This window comes from Peromyscus californicus, unplaced genomic scaffold (genome assembly GCF_007827085.1).
Source record: "Peromyscus californicus insignis strain IS unplaced genomic scaffold, ASM782708v3 Scaffold_20__1_contigs__length_68692818, whole genome shotgun sequence".
NCBI classification, from domain to species: domain Eukaryota; kingdom Metazoa; phylum Chordata; class Mammalia; order Rodentia; family Cricetidae; genus Peromyscus; species Peromyscus californicus.
The window spans coordinates 32443175-32463144 of NW_026294503.1; the positions used below are offsets into that span (position 1 = coordinate 32443175).

Below are 19970 nucleotides of genomic sequence, written 5' to 3' on the forward strand. Positions count from 1 at the left end.
GAACTTGAGAGATGGAGGCAGGAGGATCAGAAGTTCAAAGACATCCTTGGCTCCATATTGAATTCAAAGCTAGCTTAGGCTACACACAGACCCTATCTAAAACACCAACCAACCAACCAGACTATTCCGAGTCTTATTCTAGGGAGCTTTGGGAGCAAATGTATTAGTTTAATGTGCCGTCTTCCTGGAAGTTCAGCCTGGGTTTTATTCATTGTCCCTGTATTTGCAAAAGTATAATAAATTTTATTTCTTTTCCCTCTGTGCAGTTGTGCTGAACGATCGAGTGAAGAACTTTTATACTCGCTTGCCATTCCAAAAGCTCACAGGGATTTCCATCAGAGACAAAATCCCTATGTCTGGGAAATCCATTTCCAATGGGTAAGTGGCCAAGTTCTACCTCAACGCTTATTAAGACTCCTTGGCTTCTATGAATAGGTGGTGTCTCAGCCTTTAAAGGCAGAAGCATAACAAGGATCCAACCCAAAGCTAAGGGTATAGGAGACAGCCAGATCAGAAATACTCGATGAAGGCCAATGACATATTAAATACCATATTTGGCTCTGAGCCTGAAGTCTGCTGAGGGAGATCAGATGTACTGAACAGTGTTGTCAGTTAATAAAAGTGATCAAGATAATAATAAATTTGCTCCTCAGATACTCTAGGAGTTGTGTTCAGAGTCTGGAAAGCAAGCAGATTTTTTTAACATACCCTTAAGCATATAAGAATGCTTCACTTATTACCTCTACAACCTATGCTGTTATGTCTTCATTGGCATTTCTGTTGGTTGTTCTAACTGGAGACGAGCTTTCTCTCAGCACACTCCATGGACTTCAGTCTTCAGAATCTGCAAGTGTGCTATTGCCTAACCACATTCCTGGGCCTTCTGAATTTGAGGTCCTGGGATGGGACTCAAGAGTCAAAATTTTAAGGAAAATCTCCAGTGAGCCTTTTGTATTTCAGCAGTCACTGATCCATGAGCTGCTAATCTGTGAAGCGCTGTTGAATTATGGAATTGCATCATGTTGCTGGCATATAAGAGCTGTCTCTGAGAGTGGGGCTCAAAAGATGATACTGGCTGGTTTGTCTTGAGATCCAGCTGGACATCACCTTCTCAGTGGAGGGAATAGAAGCTAGATGTCACCATACTGGGAGAGGGGATAGACATCAGATATCTCTTTGTTGGATGTCACCATGCTGAGCCTGGTACTGGGACAGGAACTGGTGGGGCAGAGGTTGGGGTCATAGTCCAGGCTGGAGCTTACCTGGGCTTTCAAAAAGAAAGGGCAGCAGTAGGTAGGCAGATGAATGGCTGGCCAGGAGTCTAGAGCAGAGAAGGTCAGTGATGACTTACCAGCTCAGGGGAGAGATGTGGCCTGCACGGGAGAAGATGCCCAGCAGATACAAGTTTCGACACCACGGTAAGACTTGGATTCAGGAAAGAACAGCAAGAATGTGACAGGATCCCCATGCCAGAAAGGACCAAGCAGTTAAGCAAGCTCTCAGGAGTCGGGAACGAGTGATCAGATCAAGACATGAGACCAAGGCAAGGAATCTTTGAACTGGGCTCCAGGGCACTGATTTGAAGTGCAAGAGCCCCTCTGCCATAAAGCTGCAGGTGGGGGTCCTGCAGCGACACTAGGTGAATAAACAAGGAAGGTCCTGGAGAGGGCTTGAATGAGTGAGTAACTAAATGGAGGACCTGAAGATAATGTTTCTGAGAAAAGAGTGGGATTTTGTTTACAGAAATCTAGAATGCCAATGTTGGCCAAAGCACCCACACTTTATTTGCTTACAAAGAAATCTGATGCCCAAAGTTTGAGTTATTCCACTCATTCTACATAGTAGGTCCTGAATGCCCACGGTAGGCTTCAGATACATCTTCTCTTCTGACTCTAGGTTCTTTGAGTGTGAGCGGCTCTGTGACAGGGACTCATGCTGCACTGGCTTCGGTTTTCTAAATGTCTCCCAGCTGCAAGGTAAGGGTAATAAAGGGGGCAGCCCCCACCTCTGGCATATCGTCTCAGTCTAGAAACACTCACACTTGTGATCTTATAGGGTCCTTAGTATCTCCTCAAGGAAAGGAGGATGAGTGATTCTCATGCACAGTAAGGAATGGGGCTGGGAGAGGCAGGTGGCTGGTCAGTATGAAATTATCAGTGTGGCTGTCCTGGTCTGTGATCTGTCCACCCCATGTACACATATGTCAATCTGATCCCAGCAAATGTCCCTCCTTGTTTCCAGGCTTCACTTAAATGGCTTCTGCTGTACTTTCCTAGATGAACTTTAGATACATCGAGTGATCTGTATCACTCAGTCACTTGATGATGTGATTCTGGACAGTTCACTTATAATCTCTCCAGGCTGGAGCATCCTCATCTGTAAATAGAAACACACATTACTTTCCTCTCCAGGCCCAATGAAATGATATCCATAGAGCTGTCTCACCTCCTATGCATGATTGGCAGGTATTCTATTAGGAGCAGCTACCTCCATTCCTGGACTCATGGGCTATAGCTCTTAAATAACAGAGGAGCTGGATCTGTAGGGATGGCCAAGTCCCTACCTAGAATACAGTACAAAATCCCAAGCATCTGCTGAGCAGTGGCTTGCAGAATCCCTCCGGCTCAGTTTATGTTTCTCACTGACTCACTCTTCTGGGCTCCTGGGTTCTCCACCAGGAGGAGAGGTGACCTGCCTGACTCTGAACAGCATGGGGATTCAAACATGCAGTGAGGAGAATGGAGCAACCTGGCGCATTTTGGACTGTGGCTCTGAGGACACTGAAGTCCACACCTATCCCTTTGGGTGGTACCAGAAGCCTGGTGAGTAACCTGCTCCTGACTGCTGTGCCTTTTGTAGACTGTGTCCCAATCTTGCCTTAGGATGACATCTCAGGATCAGGAAGATGTGTCAGAATTCACTGGGTACCAATGACAGAAACTGATTCTGTTTACTTTAAGAAGAAAAGAAATGCCTTGGAGACTGTTCATTAAACTAAAGGAAAGATGACCAACGAGGTCTCAGGAAAGATGGAACCAGACCAGATTCTACAGGTGTATTTAGTCACTGTCTGTAGCCAACTTCTTTGGTTTGCCAGTCCTTATTGATTGCTTTAGGGGGGCTGTTTATTGTATCCTATAAAAGCTTTGCATTCCGGATCAAGTTGGCCAACATGTTCTATGAATATCCCCACTGTGGAAGGGACAGCTTGAGTGACAGTCTCAGCTAATCCAGAACTACTAGAAGAAAGGGGGCTAAGGTCCTGTCACTGGCCAGGCAGCAAAGTCAACAGTTGTCCACACTGCCGTGATCCCTCGGTTTCCTCACTGTGCCCATTGTTACCCTCTGTCAGGATGACGTAATACATGGCAGTGTCAGGGAAGGAAGAGGGTAGCCTCTGTATGCTTTTATGCACTTGAGTTGAGATTTCAGGAGAGGACAGCCTGAGCCCTGTGTGGTTCATGAAGGCAAGTAGTTACAGCATCTAAGATTCCTTTCCAGGTATATTTTAGGAGAACAATCTGAAATAAATGAAGGAAAGAGTGGATGATTTTATGTGTGCTTAGACATAACTAGACTGACATGAGCTGTTAGCATCCTCCGTTCATCAGGACAGGCTGGTCTTTGTAAGACTCATATCACTCTTTAGATTCTGTCAGTAGGACAAGTGGCTGAGCCTCTGGGTCCCATCCACCTCGGTTCTGGGTGTCTATGATGTGGACATGGAAACTAGAAGAGACTATCCATCTGCTTGTATCCCAGGAGCAAACTCACAAAGATGTCTCAGAGATGAAAAAATTGTCTCAGGAAGTAACAGAGAGACTTAGAAGAGAATCAGTGTTCCCCAACCTGTCTCATGGTGGTTCACTTCCAGTTGTGAGTGAATCTGGACAGTGCTGGCCATTCTTGACCCTTCCCTAGAAACTAGAGTTATGTAACAGCTGGTGTAACAGAAGGCTTAGAGAAGTGGAACTTTGCTCTCTACATTCTTCCTACCGTAACCCACCCTTTGTCTATCTATTTTGGGCAATGAGGGAAAACTGGCATTCTCCCTGTGCCTGCTGTGTGTCAGACACATATTAGGTCTATGTGAGCCATTCCATTTCACCTCATGGGAGCTCAGTGGAGTGGACATCACTTCCTCCATTTCCATATGCAACAAATGAGGCTGACAGTGGAAGGTGCTGGCCCAGCCCACGTGGCTATTCAGAAGAAGACAAGTTGAAATCCCAGGTCTGATGGCCCACAGCTTCCTCTGTCCCCATTTGGATAACTCCTGGCAGGCTACCTAGTGAGTGGTTTTTAAAAACTCCAGACACCTTTCTTGGCTGGGTCTTCCCAGTTCTAGTTACTGACAAGCAACTGATTCATCAATTGGAAAAGGCTAGCACGATAGCAGACCAGCTGCTCCTGGAGTGGTCTCCCTAATCTAGGCCATGTTGGAACTAAAGGGTACATAGCTTGGTTTCCAGGGCAAAGCTGCCCTTGGCCTTGCTCATGCACCTATCTGCCCTTCAGCTTCGTGGACATGATTATTCCGGGACGGAATAATCTTCCTGCTTATGACTATCTTCTGCACCCAGTGTCTTGAGTTTTGGTTGCTCTGTTGGATTTTTCTTTCAACAGCTTGAATTGTTTTAGAAAAAAAATGGGAGTTGTATAACGAAATTGTCTCTGTGGGCTTATATTTCAAGGGATTTTTTTTTCCAGAGACGTTTCTAGGCTTGACCTTGAGGGCCAGGGAGGAGAGGAGCCTGCTTGCCTAATACATTAGTTCTGCAGGACCCCCATGGACAGCTGCAAGCCTCAAGCTGCTACAGAGCATGCTCACCTCAGGACCTCCTTTTTGTCTGTCCTCTCACCTCTTCACCCCACCGGCATCTGGAAAATGCCACTTTCCATTTTCCTTTGACTGTGGAAGAGTTGGATGGAAAGAAGCTTCAGCAGTAGTTCATTTGTTCAGAATGTGATGGAAGTCAGTCCAAGCTGTTTCAACATCTTGACAGGGGCTGGCAAGACAAGAACCCAAGGTGCTCCTGGTTCCAATAGGTCCCAGCCGCTCTGTTCCTTTTCATCTGACTGCCTGGAGTGCTAGTGTCTTCCAACACACACTCTGTGATTCAGGGTAGAGACTCAGGAGTCCTGACCAGAAGCCACATGGCAGAGAATGAAACTTCATATCAGGGCTGTCACTCAACAGCAAATACTGCCCACGTGTCAGGAGTGCCCAGAAGCCTCTAGTGCGACAGCCTGGCCTCTGTTTGTGAGGCTCTGGAGGCCAGCGCTTTGCAAGCACTATCTCATTGTATCCTTATTTCCCTCAGAGGAGAAACAAAAGGTGCAGGGAGACTCAAGGGCACACATCAGGGTGATGACAAGCCTGTGACCCGGGTCATTTTACCTCTAAGTTGCTATGTCACATGGCAGAGTGTGAATGGTCCCTGTTTCCTGGTCTCCAGGAGCCCCCAGTCTTAAAGGGAGCTGCAGTTGCTGAGGAGGTAAACCCCTGTTGCTAGGATTCCCACCTTAGGGCTGGACCCTTCTAAACTTCACTAGGTATTTTTGCCGATGTACTGTGCTGGCCATTGAGGAATGGGAGAAGAACAAACCAGGGCTGTTTCTCATAGGTACAGCCTAGAGAGGCCAGAGTGAGCATGTGTGAGTAATTGTAGCACAGCAGGCCCAGCCTAGAGGAAGTCTGATTGTAGAAAGTATTAGCGAATAAGAAATGACTTCTGCTGGGAGCCACACATTTCTGTTGTAGAAATGAAATGTGTCCACCTTCTGACTTCAAGGGTCACTTCCCAATGTCTCCTGGACCCACTGGCACAGAGCTACTCACACAGGCAAGCTAAACAGTACCTTCTCTCACTGTTTAAATGCAATTAGGAAGAAAGAAAACGTATTCCAATGGCACTAGCCTCTTATCTTCTGGTGTGAATTGCCTTGGCACATACATGGCTGTGGATGTTCTGGTGTGAGGACCCTTACATGTTTTAGGACAGAGAGAAGAAGACTAGCTGTCGGAGGACACACTGAGAGGGTGCAGGGTAACTCTCCAGGGTAGGGCAATGTCTTTGTCTTTAAGTGGTTTTCTTCAGAAAGGTGTGGGCAAGTCTTAAGACCACAGCATCTTTGCTTCCCAAGATCTAGACAGAGAAAATAAGCCTACCTTAAGAAGCCTGGCTGCATAATAACTTTCTTCTCTCAGTTAACTATACCAACCAGCCCCAAACCATCTCTTGACTCATGCTATATTTTCTGAAACATTCTCTATCTGTGCTCTACACATTCATTTTCCCTTGAGTTCCCCTTTCTCTAGTAGACACAAACACATTATCGTACTGTGCAACTGCCCTGCACATGTAGACATCACAGCCATGCTCTTCCATTCCTTGTCTTTGTATCAACTAATGACCTAGTTGAGCAGAGAAGGATCTCTACAGGACTGGGGAAGGTGCCACACACAGCAGCAGCTCTGAGCCAAAGCCCTGAAGGGTAGGCCTGATCCTAACCTTCTCTTAGTCTGTCCTTACGTAAGAGGCATACGTTCACTGAGAACTCTGATGGAGAGAAGCTGTAGGAGACTTTGGCCTTGTGGCAATGATGAAGGAAAGTGGCCCTTCCTAAGTACTGGCTGTGTGTAGATGCGACTCTAAGCATGCATACAGCATCAGTGTTCTATCTGTGAGAAGAGTTCCTTTCCTGTCCCCCATGGAGGACATGCATTTTTCTGATCAGAGAATTATATCACAACAATATGACAGGTATTGCTGTGGGGAGTCAACTGGAGGAAGCTGTGTGTACAACAGAGTTTAAATGGGAAGGAAGGACTGCTCTTTGTGGTGATATTGCGTTCTCCAAAATATTGTGCACCCTAATAAACTTATCTGGGGTCAGAGAACAGAACAGCTACTAGACATAGAGGCCAGAAAATGGTGGCACACGCACCTTTAATCCTGGCATTCCAAAGGCAGAGATCCATCTGGATCTCTGTGAGTTCAAAGCCACACTGGAAACAGCCAGGCATGGTGACTCACGCCTTTCATCCCAGGAAGTGATCGCAGAAAGCAGAAAGGTATATAAGGCGTAAAAACTAGGAACTAGAGCCTGGTAAAGCTTTTAGGCTTTTGATCAACAGTTCAGCTGAGATCCATTCTGGATGAGGACTGAGAGCCTTCCAGTCTGAGGAAACAGGATCAGCTGAGGAACTGGCAAGGTGAGGTGGCTGTGGCTTGTTCTGCTTCTCTGATCTTCCAGCATTCACCCCAATACCTGGCTCCGGGTTTGTTTTTATTAGTAAGACCTTTTAAGATTCCTGCTACAGCTCTTTTAGAGGGATTATGCCAAAGAGACTTCAGGGAAGAGTGAGTCTGAGAAGAATGGTAGGGGCAGCGAAGCCGAGGGTGGAGACAAGGGAAGCCCACCTCACACACCTCACAGCCTCGGCAGAGGGTGGCACACCACCCACTGCAGCCTGACTTTCTACCCTCGCTGTGCTCACAGAGGACAAAACAAAGCCAAGTCCTTCAGTGTCTGGGAAAATGAGTTACACATCAAGGACACAGAAGAATCGAAGGGGGTCCTCACAGATCTGTGAGTGTGGGCCTCCTGATGCTGCTATCTGTGAGTTCGTGCGAGGTTTGATGTGTCTTAGGACAGACATGCAGATGTCTTGGCTTTGTGAATGAAAAATGAATTTTGTCTTTAGTCCTCTCCAGCAGCTGGACCCAGGAAGAAAACATTCTTGGTGTCCAGAGGACCAGCTCACAGGGGCCTCTCTGGCCCACAGTATCACAAGCCCAGGGCTTCCTGCATAGGTGGGAACAGGCTCTGGTGTCCCTTGCATTTTGAAGAAGACAAGACCACCCCTCTCGTTTGTGTGTGCACCACATGGGATTCAGTAGGGCAGCACTTGGCTTTGCTCACAGGGTCAAATGTGTCTTCTTAAAATGACAAGCACAGCTCTGGGTCCTCTATTCTGATAGGCAAGGGTCATCCAAAAACCTGTTGAAGTTCTAGGCACAAAAGAAGCATTAGGAAAGGATGGACAGCCTCTCCTAGTTATCCTTGGGACCCACACAGACGGTGCTACATTCACAGAGCAGGTAGTTACTACTATATCCTTCATCCTCACTCCCATCATACCAACACCCTCACACTTACCAAGTACTATGTGTTCCTACCATTGGCTAGCAGCCAGTGTTCCCACACCACGGCACCTTCTAGCTTCTCACAAACCAATGAGGTAAGGCTTATCCTATTTCTTAAACCCAGCCAAGATGGGATGGGAGGGATTTTTCCCTAATGCTTCTAACATAGTCCCATCTGTAACCAAGATCCCAGTTCTCTAAACAGAAACTGGGTGTTCATGAATCCAGTTTATGGATTCTTTTAGTTCTGACACTAAATACCTGGAGTTGAAGTCAGAACTCAGAACCTGTGCCAAGGGAGCAATCCCACAGGCTTCCCCCACTACCTGCTAACTGTGAGGCCAGGGCCTCCTCTTCTTCCAAACAACTGACTGTAAGTTGAGAATTTCCATTTCCCCTCCTAGTGTTCAGTAGTTTGTCAGTCTCGCTAAAGGAACACAGAGAAACCATTAGCTACTATTTGTACTTTACTCGGAAAGATCCAGCCGGGACTGGGACAGGGTGTAGCTCAGCAGTGGAGTGGCTTCTCTGGCATGTGTGAGACCCTGGGTTCCATATCCACCAAGGAAGCAAACAAAAAACAAAAAACAACCCCTTATAACTCAGTTCTAGCCACGTGGAAGAGATGTGGAGGACAAGGTGAGAAGTGGGAACATGGGGCTCCCTTGCCTACCCTGGCCATGTGCTCACCCTTCCAAACCCAGCAGATGAGGAGGCTTCTGTGAGGATGTATGGATTAGATGCCACCAATCACATCATTGGTGACTGGTGTGTAGACTTGATATTCAGCCCCTTTGCTCTCCCTTGAGGTCAGATGCTGGGTTTTCAACCCTTTAATCAGGCTTAGTCTTTGTGGCAACTACGTCCTGTCTAGAAGCTATGAAGTTCCCCCAGCCACCAGCTCAGTCACTGATGCACTGAAGCATGCCTTCCTCAGTCCCCAGATTCCAAAGGGTCCTAGGAAGAAGACACTAAGATAAAATGGTCTTCAGTTCTCTTGTCCTTTAGGAAATGTCTTTGCTAGGAAATGTGATAAAGCCCTGCTGTCATGCCAGTGTCATAAATGCTTGCTGTGTTGCCTGAGGTCAATATTCAGAGCAACCATGGCTTGGTTCATACCACTAGATTGCTGCTGCAGGCAGATCTAGGAGGCAGTATATACAAGTGGCTGCTGGGAGCTTTGTCTCTGTCACCTGTCCTCAGTTCAGACATTTCTGTTGTCTCTAGCTTTCCATAGGAAGCTCCCACACCCAAATGGAGCTTTCTGTGGGTGTCTAGAACAGAGTGCCCAGATAACAGGGAGTACACATTTGAATGAACACCTTCAGCATACGCCAGACTGTCCCCTAATGACTGTACTCTCAGGTTCCCTATTCTGAGTATCTTCTGGGAAGGGAAGATGCTTGGTAGACTAGGGATGACAAATCAGGGAGGTTGACTGGAGTCTGGCTGATGACTCGGTACAGAGGAGTGTAGGGGGAAGCTATTAGCAATTGTGGGCATTCTGTGTGGTGCCTTCTGTATGTGGGAGAAGAGCCTCAGCTCAGACGTTGGCACCTGGGAACCTATTGGAAATGTCAAGTCTCAGGATCACAGGCCCTAAAGTTGGACCTTTGGGAGGTGGGGTGCAGCACAGTGCTGTTACCAAGCCCCAGGGTAGTTTTAATGGCAGCTAAAGTTTGGCAAGTGATATCTGGAAATGATGGCAGGAAGTGCCTTCGGACAAATGGAACCAAGGGAGAGAAAAGGCTACAATGGGAGGTTCTGGAGCCTTGAGATGCTGAGGGTCTTCGTTCAGTTCCTGTGGTTATCACAGAACACCACAGACAGGGTAACTTACGAGGAAATGCCTCTCGCAGTTATGAATGGAGGAAGCCCAATCGATGCCAAGGTGCTGGCATCTAGCGAGGGTCTTCTGGCATTGTAACAGGGTGGAGGCAATGTATGGTAAGAAACAAGGTGAGAACAAGAGGACACACTGCAGACAGCAGTTTTCACAACAGGACCGCTTTCAGGATCCTATCCGAAGGCCGCACATACCCCTGCCAACTCTCCACCCCCACCACGCCGTTTGTCTGTTCGTGAAGGTGGGAGCCCACAGACCTAACCACCACTCAAAAATCCCATCTATTGATGGCCGTAGAGGCAAATGAACTTCCACGAGAGTTTTGGAGGGAGTATTTGAGTCTGGTGTTTTGCACACCCAACCAAAGTGAAGAAGATGGGAGATGGAACTATCGAGGGAGCCATCCAGGACTTTTGGAACCAGCAGAGCCTGACCCGAGGGACAAGAGGCAATGATATGAGTGTGTCATCATGAGGGGGCAATATTCTGAGTGGACAATGCCCAAATTTGTTGACTGCTCACTGTGTTTCCCAGCCTGCAGCCCCTATAAGCCTCCCAACCCTGAGACAGGGAGCTGTGGAGTTCTGAGCACAGAACCTGTAAGCGGATATTCAAGGTCATACAATGGAGATGAAGGCTGCAGCAATCTTGCTCTGGAAGCTCTGGCCCTAGAGCCGCTGCTCTTGACAACTCAGCCTGGATTCCTATAACTCCCAGGGAGCGAGAGGAGTTCTGGGATTGGTCCTGCTTAAGTTGTTAGAAGGAGAAAGAATGAGGAGGCTTTGAAGATTTGGATTTGTTCAGTGAAGGGAGAGGGAGACTAATTAACATTGCTGTGTCACCTACAGGGTGTGTGGTTCTCACTGACGTCGTATGCCATCTTCACTATACAAACCCCAAGGCCCAGCATCAAAAGCAGATGACCTGTCCCTCTGCCCTGCTTCTCTGTGATACCATGTCCAAAGCCAGGCCTGTCTTTCCCCAAAGTTCAAGTGTCCCCGTCCATGTAACTTGCTACTTATCACTGCCATTTATTGAGCTTTTGTACCTTGTTCTGTGGCAAATATTATGGGTACCTCTGAAGACCCACAGTAACCTTGGTAGTAGGTAATGTCATCACCATAGTACAGATGTAGAAACTGAGGCATTGGGGTGCTTTGCCCACGTTAGCAGATTCAAGGGTCACAGTGGCAGGCGTTTGTGGTGTGGCCAATGACAATGACATGTGAGTGGACAATGTATGCCACTCCTAGATTAAAGCTGTAAAGCAATATTGAAGTGTGTTGCAGCCTCTTTACCCTTTGTGGTGGTAACTGTAGCATGGATTCAAATGGAGCCTTCCTGGGCCAGGGTCATGAGAGAGGAGGTCAGCATGGAGCCCCTCCTCTGGCTCCTTCTTACCTGCACAGACCTCTAGTTTCCATCGCTGCCCTGGACCTCAGCTGTTGTCTCCATGGCTATAACACTGCCTTTGCTTCTTTCCAGCTGTGCAGAGTGGCACTCCCAGCTTCTGTCCTTCGGCTGCCCTGCCATCCCTCACCGAGGAGAAGGGTAAGTTCATTGTCTATCTGATCATTCTCGGGAGAAATAGCATCTTCTTTCTTTCTGCCTTCTCCTCTTGTCCTTTGCTTTTGTGCAATGGCTTAGCTTTATAAGATGCGACACTGTTACATTCATGAATATTGGACTCTGTGGACCAAACACATTTAGGTAGGCTGCATACCAGCCATGTGCCTTTTCCACGGATATAAATGATAGGAGTGTACACATAACAGCTCACAGGATCAGATGAGGTTAAACCTGGTGCTTTCCTTGTCTTATCTAAGAGTGTGTAACCCTCCCAGTTACGGACTAGACTCATACAGTCCCATGCAGGATCATGAGAGTGGTGTTGTAGTCTCAACGTGAAAAGGCAGTTGCTTATTGGGGCAAGTCGTTTGGAGCTTGCAGTCACTGTACAGAGGGTACACTAGACACTGAAGCTAGTCCCACGCTCAGGAGTTCAATCAAGACTGAGGCAGCCCATCCTTCCATTCCATCGCAGCATGCTCCAAGTGGCTGCAAGGTAGCATGGGAACCTGGGTGTGGGGAATGGGGCTGCTACATGCTCTGGGGTGAGGCGAAGGGGTCTGGCCAATGTTGGTTAAGTCTTCTTCACTGTGCCTTCTTCTACTTCTCCCTGTTAGGAAATGGGGGGGCACACAAGAGCTTCCAAGTGCCACTCAGCTAAGAGGCCATATGCCATTAACTTCTGTCCTACGACATGATGCTTAAGAAGTTTGAGATACCTGTCATTATGTTCCTAACTAGGGAGCTAAACCATAGACCATGTAGGAAGGGGTTATTTGACACCAAGGTTGTGGCTGAAACGTAAAAATGTCAGCCTGTGTCATCAGCCTGCTTCTCACAGTCAAAGCAGCTGACTGGGAATCATACAGCATGCACATACAGACTTTTTCCCTCAGCATCCTCTATTGGATGGCTGCTACACACTTGATCAGATGCCAGTTCCCTGAAGTACCATGAGGCAGGTGTCATTATTGCCATGTCATAGATGATAGAGGTGCAGCTTAGAGAGATCTGATGACACCCAAGTCCTCACTGCAGATCGAGTCTGAGCCAAATTTATTTTGAATTGTATCAGGGTAGTATACATGGTTGGGGTAGACAAAGTACCCAAAAGATCTGTGGTTTAGGAGTAGTCAAAGTGACCCAAAGATTTATGGTTTAGGGTGAACACACAAACACACACACACACACACACACACACACACACACACACACACACACACACACAATGTATACTCTGTTCTCCTTGCCTTTCCCATATTGGAGGCCACCACTTTGAGCTCTGTGGCTCTTTGTTGTGACTCTTGTCTCTGTGTTTCTCAGTTACATGCAGACCCCATTGCTGCTTAGTTTGTCCATTTTAGAAGAAAGCCCCTCCCTCCTAGCAAGAACTAGCTGACCCACAGGCTAGCATGGTCCAGTCGTAGGCACCTGTCTGCCCCACCATACTGCTATTGTCTCTGCTACAAGGTTACAAATCCCCATTGGTTTGTACCTAGTGTGGTGTGGGTGTATTTACATACTGCTGCTGAGATCTCTACAGCGTGCATCATCATGCAGCTCTCTCTCTATGTGGTCATATACTTACTCTTTCCTCTCATGCCTCAGCCTTCATGACACTCATATTCCAGTGGTGGACACTGTGAATATGACAGTTGAAGATGACACTGTGTTGACAGTGTGGTTGTCCTAGTATCCCCAAGTCTGCTAATGTTTCTCTGGTTTGGAATATTTGGATTTTATGAGTCTTCATCATCATGAAAGTTTGAGGATGAATGAACACCCAGAGCCTCTTCTGAAGGTTGAACGATTTACTGAGCTAATTCTCCAAGGAGGGATTTTATGCCAGAGAAAGTGATATTTTAAGACTTGAATCATATGGCCTAATTGCCCTCAAAATTCCCAGCTACATAGTTTAGGTTGTAAATTAATTGGCTGTGTTTTTTTTTTCATGTCACATACTCATCATCCTTAATATTATATATTATATCAAAAATAGTATATTTATAGAAAAACCATGCTTGGGTATATAAATGTCAAATACAGTTGCAGATGTACAAATCAAACCATAACATCATAACATCTCTGGAGAAGGTTTATAATGCTTGTTCTGTCTGTGTTTAACTTTTGCGTTATTGAGATTTCACACATACATACATACATACATACATACATACATACATACATACACACACACACAGATTAAAACAGTGGAGAATGGAGTACTGTCTCCTTCTATATAGTCCACAGCCCCAGGAAGATGCTTCCAAGGCAAAATTGATATCCCAGCAGTTTTAAGTGTGCCTTCACTGAGTCAGATTTAAAAGCAGAGCATAGCCCATCTGTGCTGAGAGTCCCCTGTTGGAATGCGGAGTTTGGGATTAGTCCTTTGATGTGGATCAGAGGCAGGGTTTGAGTCCGCCTTCAGTGTTTTGGTTTTCCACTGTTTGATTCTGATTCAGACAAGAGACTGTGTGTGTGTGTGTGTGTGTGTGTGTGTGTGTGTGTGTGTGTGTGTCTGTGTGCGCGGGCACTGTGCACATCTAAGAGTCTCATCATTCTGGACTTTCTGTTCTGAAAAAAGAGAAAATATCAAGCATTTGCAAATCATTTGATCATCACCAGGAAGATAGATGATAACATGGCTCATTTTTCGAATGAGGAAAACGAGGATTCAATGGATTATATGGCTGAGCTATGAGCCCATACCATCTGGCTTGTCCCCACAGTTAGAAGAGATTTGCTTTGCTTGTGTTGTTAGAAGAGATTTACTTTGCTTGTGTTTCTGGGACAGTTGACAGAGGTGACCTCTTGAGTGTAGATCCCTGTAGTGGTCTCATCTCTTGTCTTCCTTTCTCAGTTGTGTTTATTAGTTTTCTGTTCAATGTTGGCATTCCAATCATGGACCGCCTGTGATAAAGCAGTAAAAACAGGGCTCACCTGAAACCCACACCCCAAGTAAAGTCATCATGAGTTAAGATGGTGTTTTTCTAATGGAGAAATCTGTCCTTATAAAGGTGTGTGATGTCAGTATGAAGAGGCAGAAACCATAGAAATTACCAGGAGTCGGGGGAGTATTGGTGAAATTATTAAGGCCACTCCACGTAGTTAAAAGGAGATTTATTTAATGGCGTAACTTACAAATTAAGGAATAGGTAGGTCGCGGAGTCTGGGGAAAGTGTATCACAGTCCAGCGGTATTCTCTGGAGCTCTGCTCGGTCCACCTCCACTATTCAGGGTCCCGCCACTGAGTGAGCGCCCGCCGGCCGATCCAGCTCTCGGGTCCCCAGGCGCCTCCCTTGGCCCCACCTTGTAGGCGTGACAGTTGCCGAAGTCTCAATGGGGGTTGGAACTTCCAGATCAAAGCTGGAATGGCTACCCACTACAGGGGAGCCTTCGGGAAGACTGACAATTGAGGACTTAACGTTCAAAACTAAGTTTCTGGAGAATGAAGGGTAGTGGGAATGGCTGGAGGTTTTCTACTGTTATCAATGGTAAAGGAGCATTCCGACACCAGGAGCGCCTACAGCAAATGGGAGGTGTTTCCCTGTGGAGACACGCTAAGGCAGCCGATCTCACACAAGAGAGGTTGCCTTCTTCCCCTCTTCCTGTTATTAAAGGAACATCTGGGTTTTCATAAGTGACATTAAGTGGGAAAACCACATAGCACCCCTGTGACATGGTTCTCATTGAGAGAAGGTCACACACATGTGAGAAGCAAGTGTCTGAGATTCTGAGTGGTGGCCTCTGGCACTGTGTGACAGGCTGGAATTGCTAGGAACTCTTCTTTCCCTGCAGGGACCATGGGGCTCATCAAAGCTTCAAAGGCAGCATTATCTGCTCTGCTCCACAAAGAACAGATAATGGGACCTTGGCCTGGCTGCCAAGCTGGCGTAGTGGCACTTTCCTGTGGCTCTGACTTCTGGGAGGAAGGGTGAGGTAGGCCTGAGTCACAGCAGTGAGATCAGAATACTGAAAAGCACAAAGTTCCAAAAGCCTTTGCTGTCTGCCTTGGGCAGCCTAAGGAGTGTAGGGCGCACACCTCAGTCTCCCTTTACGGCTCCTCTACAGTTGGGATGAGAACACAGAGAAAGGTTGGGGAACCAAAGGCCTCTCTGGTTCTTATCACCAGAGGACTAGTAAAGACCCTGAACATGCTGAGGCCCTTGGAGTAGACATGTGCTGCCCTGGTATTCTGCAGTTGTAACCTCTTAGTTGAAAAAAAAAATGTCTTGTGATTTCTTGAATACTCAGAAGAGCATCCAGCACATGTCTCCTCTTTTCAAATCTGAGGCAAAAATACTGAAAGATACTTTTTCCAATTATCACACAAGAAAGGTGAGGGTTAGGGCAGGAAGCCGCCCAGATCTCCTGGCTGGTCAGGGCCCTCCTCTGCTGTGTTGACACAGCCCTGCAATACTGAGACCTTCTCTTGGAAGAATGTCAACACTTGGAAATGATCCAAGCTCTGGAATGTAACCTTTCCTCTGGAGAGGACCTGGAATGAGGAAGCTAGGGTAGTTGAAAATGGTTCTCTGTCTGTACATAATGAACATCTTCAAATGTATTCTACTCTAGCTCTAAAAAAAACACAGTCAACATTAGAAAGAGAAGACATGAGGAGTTAGTAGATCAACCCAATTAGCATATTCATGACCTCATTCTTTCTTAACAGTTTTTGAGGAGAATGTTTGAAATTTCCTCCCTTACCCCAGGCATGGTGGCACATGCCTGTAATCCAAGTACCTGGAAGGCTGAGGAAGAAAGATCAAGAGTTTCTAGGTCAGCCTAGACTACATAGTTAAGAAACTGTGTCAAAAATAATAGCACTGAGAAAGATGAAGATGATGATGATGATGGCAATGATGACAATAAGGCATTCTTTTTCTTAACAACTTGAAGCTCACCACAGTACACAATAGCTCCCTAGAACCTTCATCTTCCACATCATACACATGTATGCTGATGTCACATGATCCATTAACATACATGGCTGTAATTGCCAAGTAATAATCAAAAGAGATTTTAGAAAGACACACAAGTGCCTCACCTGCCTGAACTGCCAGGGCCTGGTGGCAGGCCTCTCGTGCCTACAGTCCTGGAGCAGCCCAGGCAGACCCAGCTTTCTCTATCCTACCTCCCGGTCTCTGCTCTCCCCTCTACCCCATTTCTTCAAGGGCTCTGTGGTTTGTAGAGGGGCATACTGCTGTTCGATATGCTAGATGCAAATACAGATTTTCCACCTAAATGCTGCCTGACCTTGGGCAATCCTGTCTTCATGGTATGGCAGTAGCAGGCTGGAGCCCTGATTGTGGATAGGGTTTCAGTCAGGCTGAGGCTGCTGGGTTGTGGTGAGGGCTGATCTGCTTGTCACCAGCTCATGGAGGAGGCTCCAGATCACAGTGAGACAGAGCCAAAAGAGCACACTTCCATACTGGCTCTGCCAAGCTCTGCCATGTGACCTGGTTTGGAACCTCTGCGACCTTTAGATGCCCCGTGTCCTTTCCTCCCAGACCTCAGTCCCTCCCACTGTAAGGAGGATCAGATCGTATAAGATTAGAGAAATTCTATCAGCTTCCTTTTTGTTCCTGTTCCTATGACTTGTGTGCAGCAGGCAAGCATGGATGCCCAAGCCCACACAGTAGGCTTGGGAGAGGCTCATGCTGCTGCAAACCTTAGGGGACCCTCCCTGCCAGCCACAGACCGCTGAATCTGGGAGGATGCCTGGTGTGGAGAGCTGTAGTCAGATTTAGATTTGTAGCAGAGTCCAGAGCATGAGAATGACCACAGCCAGCCAAGACTGACAGCAAGGAGGCCCACCTGGAGTCTGTGAGGGACATTCCCCAGGCAGGCTAGAAGGTAGAGTGTATATAGGAAATGATAAGATGAAACTAAGATAAGATAAGATAAGATAAGGTAAGATAAGATAAGATAAGATAAGGTAAGGTAAGATAAGGTAGGATAAGATAAGATGATGGCCTCATTTGGTGACTTACTAGCCCATTTTTTCAGGCTACCCCTTTTGCTACAAGGTAGTGTCTGTGGGGAGTAGAAGGAGGCTTGGGCTTGTCAGCTGCCCATCGCTGTGACAAAGGTACTTGAGAAAACCATCCTGTGGGAGGAAGGGTTGGTTTCAGCTCACTATTTCAGCCTGTGATCACTCGGCCCCACTGTCTTCTGGCCTGAGGTGAGACTGAACAGGAACACAAAGACATCTTCCCTTTATGACAGCAGTGGCCATTTTGAAACAGAGAAAAGAAAAACACATTCTGCTTTCAGCAGCAGCGTGTATTAGTCCATAACGTCCAAACTAAGAGATGGATATAGAATTCTAAGATCATTACATCTGATCACCAAAGGAGCACCCTTGAAACTTGACAGAGGGTTTTCAAATTTAATCCAGAATAGATAACTAAAAGTGTTGTTTTAAGAATCAAAATAATATATGAAGACTGCTACAAACAGATGGTAAAATGTGAAATGAGATGTCTTTGGTTTAAGTTGTGTGAGAATAAATCCATCATTCAGCAAGAGATGTTTGACAAAGAGGTTCCCACCACAGCAGTGACTGATGCACAATATTTAATTCGATATATTTATAGATAGATAGATGGAAAGATAGTAGAGAGATAGATAGAAAGATAGATACAGAGACAGATACTGATGTGTGTGTGTGTGTGTGTGTGTGTGTGTGTGTGTGTGTGTGTGTGTATGTATATATAAAACACAACTTTGTGGGAGGGTCTATTTTGTCATAAATGACTCCGGCATCATAATCATCATATATGTGCTTTAAAAAGAAAGGAAGTAAACAAATGCAGAGGAATCAACAGGCATCATCTGCTGTTCAGAACCCCTCCCCACTGGACAAGCCCCTAAAGGCTGCTACATCACCAACCTGGAGAGGAGATTGCCTACAGTAGACCCCGGATACTGAATGTGGAGTTAAGGCTCCATCAAAGCTAGTACCACCACCTGATTGGTTATGATGGTGTTGTTCATGCCAATGGGTTCAGAAAATAATATATCACTGAGCTCTTACATATTACACAAGTGATAGTACAATGGTGTGAGTTCCTGGCTGATAGTAAACTGACATGGAAAGCTACCAGGAGCCTTCCTGCTTCAGCATGCTTCTGTGTTCTCAATGACCTTTTTCTCATAAAGACTATAGGAAGTCTATGAGCCCCAGATGCCAGCATCCCTTGACAACAAAGGCTTACTCAGGAGACATCACGTAGGCTTGCATGGGGGCAGGTGGGGACATTGGCAGGGACTTGGCTTCAGACCCTAGATAATGACACAGGAGTTGGCTCTCACTTGGGAATGAAATTTACTCTTTAATTACAGAGATGGCAGCCTAAACATGGAGTAGGGTCAAGGTTTCCATCTTTGGACCATAACTGGTCACTGTGGTCCTGAAACCCATCATCGCTCTTCTCTGAAATTTCAGCTTCTCACCATCTAGTAAGTGACCACATCACAAAGATGCCATTTGACTCGTCTGTGAAAGCGGCAGCATGCAGAGCAGGCTTAAGAAAATGAGAGGCCAGAGGAGGCTGCCTGACTAGAGCCAAGCACAGAAAGACCCGGGTCCTGACTCTGTCTCGAGGATGGTGTTAGGAGGCAGAGCATGGGAGATGATGGATGGACAGTAGGACCCTCCTGGTGGCATTAGTACTTTTCCAGGAGAGATGGGAGAGAGCTTGCTTGTTCTCTGCTTTGCTATTTAAGGATATGACAAGAAAACAGCCATCCATGAACCATGAAGAGGGACCAAGACCCCCAGCCTCATTGGTACCTAGATCCCAAACTTGAAGTGCACATAACTGGGAGAAACAACTGTTGCTATTTAAAGTGCTCAGTCTGCCGAATCCTGTTACAGGGGGGGTACCAGCAAGGGCTGGGGGGTGAGGCTGTCTCATGGCTTTATTTACCATGCTAACTTTAGTGGCATCTCACCCACCAGCACTGGAGTTAAAGATGGGTTGGAGGTAGAAATTACAGGCTCCCTATATAGCTTGTGGTGCTGCACTAACAAAGCAAAGACCCTCCCACACCTAGGAACAGTGTTCTAAAAGGGACCTTGAGACAGTGACCTCAGAAGCCTTACTGTGATCTGACGTTGGCCACTTTCCAGGTTGTTCTTGATGAATTAATTTTCCTTTATATCACATTTGTGAGGAGGCATTAGACCCCTACCCCTTGTCACACTTGGGATACTGGGAGATCCAATCTGATGAAGCAGACGTACATAAAGCATGATACCTTAGACCGTCAGTGTGCTCTTCTAGCCCGAGGTCCACACTCACAAGTATTTGTAAGAACAATAAACCGCTGTGATCTTCTACTGCTAGAGAGACACAGGGAGGGAGGGAAGGAATGATTCTCTCTACCAATCT

General features: G+C 46.6%; 1 protein-coding gene across 1 annotated transcript in view; it reads left to right on the forward strand.

Moving 5' to 3' along the window:
• The window catches only part of Tg (thyroglobulin), a 184647-nt gene that overhangs the window by 71228 nt on the left and 93449 nt on the right, over positions 1-19970 (forward strand). The window contains exons 29-32 of the mRNA XM_052747930.1: positions 267-378; positions 1897-1976; positions 2679-2822; positions 11485-11550. Of these exons, the coding sequence (XP_052603890.1) occupies positions 267-378; positions 1897-1976; positions 2679-2822; positions 11485-11550 (402 nt within the window). The remainder of the gene's footprint in view (positions 1-266; positions 379-1896; positions 1977-2678; positions 2823-11484; positions 11551-19970) is intronic.